The sequence below is a fragment of the Trichoplax adhaerens genome, genomic scaffold (genome assembly GCF_000150275.1).
Source record: "Trichoplax adhaerens TRIADscaffold_2 genomic scaffold, whole genome shotgun sequence".
NCBI classification, from domain to species: domain Eukaryota; kingdom Metazoa; phylum Placozoa; class Uniplacotomia; order Trichoplacea; family Trichoplacidae; genus Trichoplax; species Trichoplax adhaerens.
The window spans coordinates 1,616,408-1,629,127 of NW_002060944.1; the positions used below are offsets into that span (position 1 = coordinate 1,616,408).

Below are 12,720 nucleotides of genomic sequence, written 5' to 3' on the forward strand. Positions count from 1 at the left end.
CCCTTAACAATTAATTAATGGAATTAGTTCTAAAACGGTCCAGTCACCACAATCAAAGTTGGTTAGCGTCTAGTACAGTGCAGTGCAACACTAACTACCGCTTCAATTCAGTTTTCTTTATTTTATTTAGCTAAAACCAGCCCTAGTAGTAAATTACTGTTCAGTATTTGAACCAAACTAGAGTAGAAAGTTCCAATTTCATTTATTTAGTGTCAACTGTGCTACAGTAACAGCAACGTACTGTACAATACTTGTCAGTAGTAACTTCGACCATCCTTTCGCTAGTAGTCCACTGTATGGATTTCGTATGACTGTAACCGTACGTCTGTACCGTAAGCTCTAGCGAAAGAGGGATCGGCCGGCAGTCTAATTTTTTGACGAGTCCCGGTCTCGTTCAGGGTCCGGGTCTACGGTCCCTGAGGCTTTGTGAAAACGTCACAGTGTACTGTACAGTATGTACTGTACTGTAGAGTGTGCAGTACTGTAGTACTGTACTGTGTGTCGAAAAAAATGATGTCACCCTTATCCTAGGTAGTAGGTACTGTAGCAGAGTACTTAGTATCGTAGAGTCGATCCTAGTCGTGGACCCTCACACAAAGTAGCGTACAGTAGCTAATGTTGTATAGGAGCTTGAGATAGGCTTGTGTATAGTATGTTGGACCTTACGGTACTGTACTATACAGTACAGTACAAAGCACAACTTTCGCTACAGTACAAACTGCAGGGTGACATCATTTTTTCTACAGTTAAACAATTTAGGATGTAAACATGACTTTGGTAGCGTACTGCATAATATAATATTTTTTTTTTTTTTTTTTTGAATCGAAACACAGTACAATGAGCGGTCTCTAGATGGATTACTCTTTCGGTCGTCGACAAGCAAACTTTCAGTGATTGTTCTCTACACTTAAATATCGCATCACTATCACATTAGTGTTCATTGTTTAGAAGACAGTGCATCATTCTTACTATAACGGGGCAACTATTGTAATTATACAAAGTAAGAACTGCACTAAGTGTTTTAATCGTGCTAAGATATTGCCTACCAGTGTACGTACTGTATTGGGCGGGTGGGCGGTGGACAAAATAATTTGGTAGAAATTTGAAACAGGCAAATATTTAGTTAAATGCAGGACACTGGTGCCTACTGCAACTGTGATATATTGTAAAATTACAGGATATTACTACATTACTACGTATTTACTGAATTATCTATTGCTATTTCTCTAAATAAATAACAGTATGATAACACCGTAATTATTTACGAAACAACTCGTTACTTTACAAAGTAACGACTGTCTTCATTCATGCGATGTATTTTACGGTTTAGAAAAATGCTCTACACTTTTTTATGCAACGGTCGTCAACTTTGCAAGCTTGCTAGTACCAGTTTGGCGGAATAAGTCTGTACTACAAGCGAGCAAATCAATCACCAATATAATGTCAATTACTAATTCGTTCCTAATAAATGAACAACGATTTTCTGCATCCCTTTAATAATATAATTGATTAATAATTACACGCTAGCTGCCAAATAAAATATGAATAGTTTATCAATAAAATATGTCAGGTATAAATCGAGCATTAAAAGCTGTAAAGCCTGTATTTAAATTGGCATATCCGCTGCTCAGAAATACAATTTATCATTCAGTTTACAATGTAAAGCACAAGCAGGAACAGGAGCCGTGCGGATGCAATATAAGCGAATATCTTGCTCTAGCAGCGATATGAAGCTATGATTCAAACTTCAAACAGTATGTACATTATTCAGCATTAATATAGATCTCAAATTTGATAAGAAATAATCTCAATATTGTTTGGTAAGTGGATGGATAGTTGTATAATATACAAGTATAAAATTTATTTCTCGAAATATTAGGCCCTAAGCCAAGCAGGCCTATCCCAGCAAAACCATTTGTATTTTATAATACGAGTATAGTAGGATGATTCAAACATATAATTTACCGCATTAGCATTTTAGTTTGTAACATAACAAATCATGACTTTTTAAATACTCTCCTTGTTATAAACTATCCCATTAGTATTCACTATTCACAGTATGACCCATACTAAAACTATAAAAACCATGTCATATACGCCAATATTGGAAAACAATTGCAATAGCAAAATAATCAACATTTTAATAGCATGTCTAAAATTAAACGCGCATTAAACTAAAACAACTTAATCGCACGTAATTTCTAATACTGTAATATCAAACGACAGTTTCTGCGACAACTTTACATTTTGAAATTGTGTAAGAATCGCTTACACTATCGATGCCACAACTTTCTGCGGAATTGGGCGAAGTGTAATCCTTAGGTTGTTCTATTTTCCTAAAATCATCACTTGATTTCACATTAACCATCTCATTGACATTAGCCTCACTTTTAGGGACTTCGTTTGCAGTTGATAGTATGTTATTAGCATCAACTGCTCCATTCCATGTTTTCACGAGTGAGGACTCTATCAATTCTGATTTGCTAATAGTTTCATTATTGTCAGAATCCTCCGAACTTTCAACACAAAAAGATATGACTTTTTCAGTCCAATGAGAAAAAGCTGAGGTTCCAAAATAGTCGTATAGTAAATTGGCGCCAACAGTGCGTTGGGCATAAAACAGTATATAGGCATCATTCGTAACAATAAAGTCGCTTGAAACTTCCTCAACTCTAGCATCATCAAATGAATACCAGCGTCCGTTACTTGGATTTCTGCAACATGCCGTATAGTGGCCGCTACCCATGTTTCCATGATGATTGCATACGGCATACAAATCATATATACTACTTTGATGCCTGAAATCTCGTTGGTTGCGATAACTTCCGTAACTATGCATATCATCGCTATCTGGCCGTCCGATAAAATCTGACATATCTAGCCCAACAATAGGGAAGCTTACAATGTCATGTAATTTGGTAAAATGTGCTCCAATCTATGAATAACAGAAAACATAACTCATATTATTCGTTATAGCTTGACTGGTAATGATAAATATAGACAATCCTAACCTGTTTAAACCTCTTCAAATGTACAATCATCACTTCTGGTAATGTCCACATGCTTAATGTCTTTGTTATACCACGTTGAACTTTATGGCATGCTGAGCAATTCCACTCACTGTCTTCACAAAGCTACATGAAGTAAAAAGTTTATTTTAATCTTTCGTACCAGTGCTATGGCGTAGAGTTATGTAACAAGATCAATTACCTTCTCTTCTTTGGTATATATCTTTAAGCAATCATATAACGTAATACTCGAAGGAAAATTCCCCTTCTCAGCAACAGTTATATCCTCTATTGGTTTTTCTTCAATAACACAACCTATGATTCTAATATGGGTTTCCGAAAATAAATTTATAAGCTCATCCCTTTAATAGATGTAAATCATGCAAGCACAATACTAAAATTTAATTACTAACGAAAGATACTTTACGTAACATGCTAATATGTAGTTACTGTCAAGCTTACTTGTCTTTCATTTCAGCGTCCCATTCTATCATCAATTCAATGTGAGACGGACAATTCTTACATACTGACAGGGCTCTATACAAAAGTAAAAGTCGATCGGATATGTCATGGATAGATATCTAGTCTAAATTGAAATAATATATATAGATGCACGTATACCTGTCTATAATTTGATTTTGTAAAGGATATTCGTCGGTTTGATTCAATAGGCCCAAATCTTTTGTAGCATTAACAAGTCTTAAGGCAAATGGTGGATTATCATTGGAGTACTAATATTACAAAATTGAATAAAGCAATCATGAAGTGATTCAAGAGTAACGTGTAACAACGCTATAAATAATAGCGCTTAAAATCGGCAGGCATTGTACAATTTCCAACCTCATAATTAATCCTTTCCGTAAGCGTCTCCGAAATCTTTCGTAAAATAGCTTTAGCTAGATCTTCGTAACTAATGTTGCGATGACATCGAAAAGCAACAGGTCGGCCAAATCTATGTGAAAAGTACCTAACCTGAGCATTCTATAAACACTAGTGTGGTGATAGTACTAATACATACAAGGGACCTGCATCAGTTACAATTTTATCCCAGCAATGAATCCTACCTGGTTGCCGTGTATCCACTACCTCTCCTATTGATAATAACAATGGCAATCGTTTCTGAATTGTTAACTTCTTGATATGTCTCTTCTGTAGCTTTAGGAGCAATGTTAGCCCGATCTGTTGTTTCCATAGCGTCATCGATACAGTTCGGAAGCTCCATAATATAGCAGGTATCGTTACTACTAATATCCATCACCAGGTCTTTACTGCTTAATAAACGACGAATCCCATAATAATCCACACTAGCCACTAACATTAATTCTGGCTTGATATTCGTCTGCTGGCTGAATATCTTACATAAACTATCAACCGTCTCATCAGGCGATATATCAACACCAAAGCGGCAACACTGCTTTAATAAATCGTAGTAAACAACTGTGGCTGACACAAATCGGGTATCACGCTGTAATAGCGGCAATGATACACATAAAAATGGGTCAAATGTATTAGACTGTTGATTGCAGGAAGGGCAAGTAAGAGATGACCTCAAATAGGCTTGAAAAGTATCCAACACAAAACTATCATTACATCTGCAATAGTTAGCTAAAACCTCGGCTGCAACAGCTTCAACCGGGCGACCAACACTGTCCTAGAATGTGACATTTATTGCAACAAAGTTACACAATTCTGATAAAAATAATGTCTACACATTTGACAGCATTGTTGTTACCCTTACTGATAGTCACATAATCGGAAAGATACCGCGTAACAAATACTGTATACACGCAAAAGTTTAGTTCGTAATCCGAATAAGTGCTAATGTAGATCAAGTTGATATTGGTGTTTAGTTTATCGTGGTAAATATATGCACACAAAGTCTTACAGACTGTGTATCAGTACTTTTTGCATTGCTCTCAATGCCAGTTTGTTGCTGAGGAGCACCTGAGCTAGATAACAGATTGGTTTTCATCAAGAACTATTTTACAATCTTGTAATTCATGTTCATATATTTGCATCAAGAAAATGCACAATGAGAATCCTTCGAAAGTCTATCGAGACACAAGACTAATTTTTGCCAGGGTATTCAATTATCGTTGATATGACACGATGAACGAGTCAAAATATGAATAACCTGTTCATAATAAAGTTGGTAGCAGCGTCGGTATTTGTAATAAGTGACAGTACAGTAGAAAGCATAAATGGAAGACGAACAGCCTTTACGCTTTCTACAGTAATGCACACATACTTATTTAAAGATGCATTAACACTGAATGAGTACAGAATATGCATGGATAAGTGTAGACTGACTAAATGAATTTATAAGATTAAATTAAAAGAAGATTACAGTAAAATTAAAAAGAGCGATAAGAATATAGGCAATTACGCACGATGACTACCTGGTAAAATGATCTCAATTATGTCTGATTCTATCGCTATACATAAATAAAATAGATAACTTTGAAGGTAATCGTCAACGAGCATTGACAAGCGCGTTGCATGAAATCAGATCAAGTCATGGTCTCTACATGAAACATTCTCATCGCTTTTGCATTGCGTGAACAGCACTTGCATACATACAGTATACAGTATGAGCATATCTGTTGTGACGGGTAGCCTTGATTTGTGCGTATACTGTATAGCTACATAACTCATATACTATAAGATGAGCGAATTTACATTTTACGGAGCAATTCGTTCGATAAGATCTTTAGCGTTTGCACGTTTTGTCCAACTAAAACAGTGTGCAGAACTTAGCTCTGTCAGCTTCTTGTATTTACTTTACGGTCACTAAAATCACTAAAACGGAGATTCCAGATACTACAGTACTGTACAATACTGTACTGTAATGTATGTACTGTGCAATACCGAAAAGTACAGTACAGCCCTGTTGTCAGCAGGATCGTGTAATGTTATACTGTACACTAGTAGTTAGCGTATGAACGCGGCACATACTGTACTGTACAGTACATTCCAATTTTTCTCCTGCTCTTGTCAAAATACAAGATTTGCGAACAAGTTTTCTACAATTATAATCAACTTTAAATTTCAATCTATCACTATAAAGTATTAAACAGAATAAGATATCACTAAGTTAGCATTTTGCAACTCAAGCAGAAAAATTTGGATAACATTCCCTGTGCAAAACTACATTAGTCAGTTGTGCTGTAGCAGATTTCGTTAATACATATATACAGTACAGTACATAAATAAATACAGTAACTATAATTCTACGCGTTATACTGTACATCTTCCATTTTAGATTGACAAAACAAAAAATATTTCAAGTGAAACTCCCTAGCAGGAGCTTCCAATATTTTCGTTGTACCTCAATATACAACGAATGGGCAAGGGATAAAAGAGACTTACTGCTAGTGTTACAGTATTAACTACGCGTATTAACTACATTTGTGTATTATGGTAGACGCTATCAACTGACCTTGGTCGCTTTGTATTTACTCTTAACAGCACGATTTAAATCTTCATGAATTTTGTCCAGTAACCACAACAGAAATTCTTGAGCATCATGTTGATTAGAACCACGATACTGGCTACAATATTTACCAACCACAGCTTTAAAATCACTAGACATTTGTGCATCGTAGCGGCATGTCCACATCCCTTTTAATAACACAGCAATTTGCTCGGTCAATTCACCATTAGTTGTTAAATTTTTCGATTTTTTTCGACGTTTGACGTCCATTTTATATTCGCCTAAGACAAAATATTTTGCTAATGAATCTGTATTGCATAAACACTGCACAATGGCATTCATGAAACAAGTGTTGCCATGATTTCTCAATCCAGATACACCAGGTACTTTGCCATGGGTTAGGGAGCTAACGCTTGATTGATTTTTACTTTTACTACTACTAGTAGAGCCGCTCGAAGATTTTCTGTAATTTTCACCACATTGTGAATCATCTAGTCCATTAACATTAGCTGCGATCGTATTCGCCTGATATCCAGAAGAAATTCTGGTGACAGCTTTGACAACCTTACCGAGTAAGCTTCGTAGTGGGGTACCAAGTGACCAATTACCTTCATCTTGATTACTGCTAATACCTGTACTACTGCCATGATGACTAGTAGCACTATCGTTATCGTCTATCCTTTTACTATTAACTTGAGATTCTTGCTCGGACCGATGGTTGTAATGCTTATTAATAAAGTTTTTATCAGAAGATTTCTTAACTGTTTGTTTCTTAATACCACAAGCTACGTTATTCAACAACTGGTCGTCAACACTGGTTATGCTAATACGAGCGCGTCCTCCATGCAACTCGCCTTTTGCAACTCCAACTTCACTATTAAGCATGTTTCCTTTATTCAATTTTAGTAGCGATCAATGTGACCAAATGTCACATTAACAACGTTGATGATCGATTAAAATAAAAAGCTGCTTGTTAATTGAGCAATAAGATAATAGGGATATTTGATGTCGTAGTTTGGGTCAACAAATAAGTAAAGTTTCAATTTTAATCTTAACGAGATTAACTAAGCTACATACGAGTACATACGAGTACATACGGTGTACAGTCAGTACTCGCGTTATCTGAAAAGAGACGACAATACTTCTTGAAAAACACTTTACAATCTTGACTATAGTTTTACAGATTTTAGATCGCTATAGCAATGCAGTCAATGCTATCAGTAAATCAGCCAACGAATGATAAAAATAACATAATTCCTAGCACATAAAAGTAAAATTTAAAGTTGAAGTTTAAATTACTTCGAACCAATGATTTACCATATAAATGTCATCTTGTAGGCATTTCGTTAAACTTGGATTGGAGATTTTCTAAGAAACGCATTTACTGTACTGTATGCTGTACTGTATAGTACCGTATAGTGTACAGTGACAGTACAGTATTCGGTTTACGCCCGCATCGTGAATTTTCAATACGGGCACTAGCGAGCGGAGAGTACAGTACGGTAATATGGCAAAGATGTACTGTACAGTACAGTACCGTCGATCAGAAATTTCGACGACAAAATACTGTACAGTACAGTACAGTACAATATTATACTGTAGAGGTAAAAAACTGGGCAGCATTTTCAGATTGCATAGTAGAATACCTGGTTCTCTCTTCCAGTAATCCCTGCTGGTGTAAACTTTCCCTAAATTTTAAATTAAATTTTATTTTATCTACTGTACTTTAGTATAGATTAATCGAGAGGTCTTCTTCTAGTAGTCCATAACTGTACACTGTACAGTACAAAACGAGTCAAAATGTAGTACATAGTCTAGGTTGAAAGCGACAAGTGTTACCATTTAAGCTTCGCTAATTTCACTATCATCTACTGCATCTAGTAGTCCATGACAAATTGAGAATATTACTGTACTCAGCTTATCTCAGTAGTACTGTACAGTGTACAAATAGTACAACATGCCGTACAACTAGCGTTATGTTAAAAATGTTCCATATCAATAAAATTGGAAAAAAATGTGACTTAAACTGATGTATAAATCATTGTTGAGCGGGTTGGAACCAAAGGGTTTGTTGACCCGACCCGCCCAATACTGGTACAAATACAGTGCCAACTAATTATCAACATGTAAAACTTACGGTAATATATAGCTATAATGTATGCAACATATACACATTTATTTTCTGCAAAACATATCGAGACTTAGTAAACACACTGTACAGTATTAAAATTCCGAAGCGATATTTTACAAACTATGGTAATACGGTCGTGTTTATTTATGCTCTATCGACACAACAATGCACTACAGAAATAGTTTCACAGAATTATACTATTCTTTATTTACACAGTACTGTGTACGAGTATGCGCTAAAATCATGATTTGGCCTCCTAAAACTGCCCATATACTATATACTATAAAACTTTTCCATCGATTTACTGTATTGTAGAATTTCAGTTATGTATTTGCTCTCATTTTTTGCTTTTAGAAACTCAAACGTTCCAACCGCGCAACTAGGTACTATCTAATACTGTAGATAGCTTTTGTCCTTTTGCTCCTTAACTATATTAACTGACTCCTGAACTCTACACTAGTGCAACAGTGAAACACCGTACGCAGTTCCAAGCGGCTTTGATGCCAGGATTCGTTGAATAAACTTGTACGCAAAAAAAGGATTCTTTTAATTTAGTACCGTGTGGATTTTGGTATCTTTTAATAGTGCGTTTACGCAAAGCTAATGATATTCACCTTTACGTTTATATCTGATAATTCTTAAAATCATCTGATTGAATATTATGAAAAATATACTTCAACAGTAGTCAAGAGATTTTAAAAATCCTAAACTTACAAGTGGTGCGTCTATAATAAAGCATTAGTTCCGTTTATTAATTAATTATAACAATTTTACAATCAGGGTTGAACTAAAAGGTTTAATAAATTCACTAAGATTTGTAAATTAGTAGTACGGTGCGTGGAAATCTTTTCCTTGAAGTAAAACAAACTATGCAACTTCGTCTGAACTAACTAGTTAGTTAAATAGCAAAAATGGAGTCTGCATTGTACTTCAAAGCGAGTTCTATTACTTCTAAAAACTTTATCAGATATTACTAACTGTAAACTATGCGTAGGCAAATCGTTTACTCTTCGATATATGGACAAGAATTATTTTTAAGTAATCACGTCATTCGAGGAAGTGGAGCATAACTTTATTTTCGTTCAAATGCGCTATAGTTTCACCGTGTCTATCATTGTATAGCATAACAAATTAAATTTTGTTCTCGTAGCGTTGATTAATATCAACCATACATGAAGGCTACACTTGTAAGTGCGCAGATATCAAAACGATTGGGTGTAGAAATTTCATATTTGATCATACAACTCGAAAGTTGAGTTTTTGTAACTATGTATAGTTGGATATTCTAGATAGCATACTATCACATGTCGGCAATTAAAGATTCCTAATTATGATCATACAGTAGCAAAGTATAACCAATATCTCCATGACGCTTATATTGGTCCACAATAATATAATCTGATATAGAAATTATCTGAGCTGATGGAACATGAACTATAATTTGATTGAAATTCCCAGATTTGATTATAATCGCAACTCTTTTAGCCCTACATGATATGTATTTATAGGAGCGAATTCTTAGTCGCAGTCACCTGATTTGGTTGCATTAGCAATTTATTTAATTAATTAAAGAACTGAGATAGTTACCTAAGCCAGTCGAATCTTTGATCGCCCAACTTAAACAGTAATGCTTTAGAAGCTGCACCAAGAGATCAGTTTCATCTAAGAATTCTATTTTTTCGATTCTAGAAGTAAAAATTCGTATATAAGCATTTTCTCAGGTAACCCATGTATAGTTTAAAGTTATAATTTATAATTTCCTATAGATGAATACACGTTTACCGTTCGATCTCTTCTCTAGGTAACAGTTGATATACTTCAGACATCAGTAAAGCATACGCATATGTCCACCCAGCATTATAGTACCGTTCCGTCTGCCAAAATAAAATTGAGTATTTAAAATATATATATATACATAATAGTCCCTACAAGGTTGCAATTCTATATAAATCATGATCACCAGAACTCGCTACGAATATTTAGTTTCTTAAAATACCTGGGATTGTAAAGTTGGACAAGCAGCCACACCCTTTAGTTCACAACCCCTTGCCTGGTCATTGTATTTTAAACATATCAGTATATAAAGTCCTTCAATTACAATACCTTAGTTCAAATGAGTTGTAACAATTTATTTGCCATAACAAAACTTTCAATTTAAACAGCATACTCGCAAATTTTGTAACATGACTTCGCCAAATCGATCGTTTAAGTTTACCTGTAGAGTGCAATTAACAGAGATTAAGCAACTATTAATTTATTGGACAGATAATCATGCTACCCAACCGGCTCATAATTGATGAATACTGCATCTAGAAAACGCCTTCCCATCCAATTAATAATTTCTTCACTTTTATCTGGTGCCATATAAACTAAAACACACTCCGTAATGCAGATTGTCGGCAAGCTAAAAATAGATTATCAAACAGATTTTGCTGATAATACCATGGTTCACTATCAAGTTGCTATTTGTATTCAAACCTCTCAAAACACTTGCGGTATATCTTAAATTCTTTAAACAAAGTCAGTATACCTGTAATCGATTCCAATTTCGTTTAGTCGTTGTTCAAGAATATTAATATAGCGTAGATCACAAGGTATTAAATTATAGTTTTTGGAACGTACGGCATCGTTTCCTGATAACCCGAAAATAAAATCTTTAGTATTATCAGCAAGGTGAGAAAGAGTTCAGGTATAAGTATAAAACTTTGTAGTAATATAGACATAACTGCGTAGCTATCAACTTAGAGGAAATCGCTTGCCAACAAAAAAGTTATTAGAGTATTGCAGAGATTACCGATTTCAGAATCTTCGCTGAGAGCTTGATGTAAAGGTTTTCTGGCCCTTTCAAGAGGGAAATTACAATAACAATATAATTAATCAATTTTAAGCTAAGAATAGACTAAAATTCAATAATATGATAATTGATATCAAGATCTTGATTTGTTTATGTTGCATAACGCTTTATATTCATACTTGATGTAGGCACACTTTGCTGCAGTTACTTCCGCAAAGTCCACTTCGATGTAATTCAACGGTAGATTGTCTTCTTCCTGAATATTTATAGCGCAAAAGTGACAATTAAAAAAATTTCCTAAGTACTCTCGATGAATTTAAGCATTACAGCTGGACTATATATGAAATTATCACCTGGAGATTCCAAAAATTGGTATCGAAACCTGCTCCAAGGCTGATGACCTGGCAATTATTTGCAGTAGTCTTCAGGAACATCCTGAGTAAATCTCCTACGGCTTTTACTCTAGCATAATACCCTATATTTAAACGATATTATGTTACCAATCAATCTACATGGACACAGAAACGTCATCAGTGCAAATACGGATTACCGCACCAGTGAGTCTAATAAGTACTGATTATTGACTGCATAAAAAATTTGTGAAACAACAAATATGTACCACGATTAATCTCTGGTGTTTTTCTCGAACGATTGCGAGACATCAGGTTGACGAACCTATCCTTCCAATAACCGAGTTGAACTGCGAAGCTTTATTTTTTTATTAGCATACAAATAAAAAATCAGTCGATTAAATTAAGTTATAATCAACGGTAAATTAAATTGAATTAAAATTAAGTTCTAATACAATAACCCTATCTATCGTACATTTTACGAATCAACTAATACATGTATGTTGCGGTATCATGGTATCATGCACTGTTTTAAAAATGAACTACGAAGAATAGATGTCAATTATATGAAACTTATACATAATCTTGCATAAGAGTAGGGTATGTATCCATTAATCAATACCTCTTGCACATTGTAGCATCGTCATTTGTTGCTCGAACAGCTTGATCGTCAGACATTTGTATTATTGGATATCCAGTATGGTATAAAAATTAGGAATGCATACAGTAGTATGCAATCTTGCACAGTCTAGTCTGTATGCTCTATAATGATGCTTATAGCACCCGTTTTAAAATTTCATAGCCGCCATAGTTTACTCCTCTAACTGTAAGTAAACTTAATCAAAACATTCGCTGTCGTGTTCAGCGCAAACTTTCTTAGTCGATCGGGGACTTCTAAAAATTATAGTCACTGCTTTTAGTTTGACTACAGTACTGTACTGTACCCATTAAATCATTGATTCGTATCACTGTACTGTACAGTATAGTATAGTAGTGCAGGAAGG

General features: G+C 34.8%; 2 protein-coding genes across 2 annotated transcripts; both read right to left on the reverse strand.

Moving 5' to 3' along the window:
* Positions 1–2,215: 2,215 nt before the first annotated feature.
* TRIADDRAFT_53019 (uncharacterized protein) lies at positions 2,216–7,326 on the reverse strand (the record flags this gene model as incomplete). The annotated part of the gene is made up of 8 exons (XM_002109747.1): positions 2,216–2,935; positions 3,012–3,134; positions 3,211–3,370; positions 3,471–3,545; positions 3,630–3,739; positions 3,849–3,960; positions 4,073–4,659; positions 6,448–7,326. 8 exons carry the CDS (start codon positions 7,324–7,326, stop codon positions 2,216–2,218), a joined length of 2,766 nt encoding a protein of 921 aa, XP_002109783.1.
* A 2,804-nt stretch (positions 7,327–10,130) lies between these two features.
* TRIADDRAFT_20408 (uncharacterized protein) lies at positions 10,131–12,394 on the reverse strand (the record flags this gene model as incomplete). The annotated part of the gene is made up of 11 exons (XM_002109748.1): positions 10,131–10,257; positions 10,355–10,446; positions 10,569–10,622; positions 10,740–10,787; positions 10,856–10,976; positions 11,103–11,226; positions 11,367–11,413; positions 11,546–11,622; positions 11,720–11,841; positions 11,986–12,074; positions 12,339–12,394. 11 exons carry the CDS (start codon positions 12,392–12,394, stop codon positions 10,131–10,133), a joined length of 957 nt encoding a protein of 318 aa, XP_002109784.1.
* Positions 12,395–12,720: the final 326 nt, after the last annotated feature.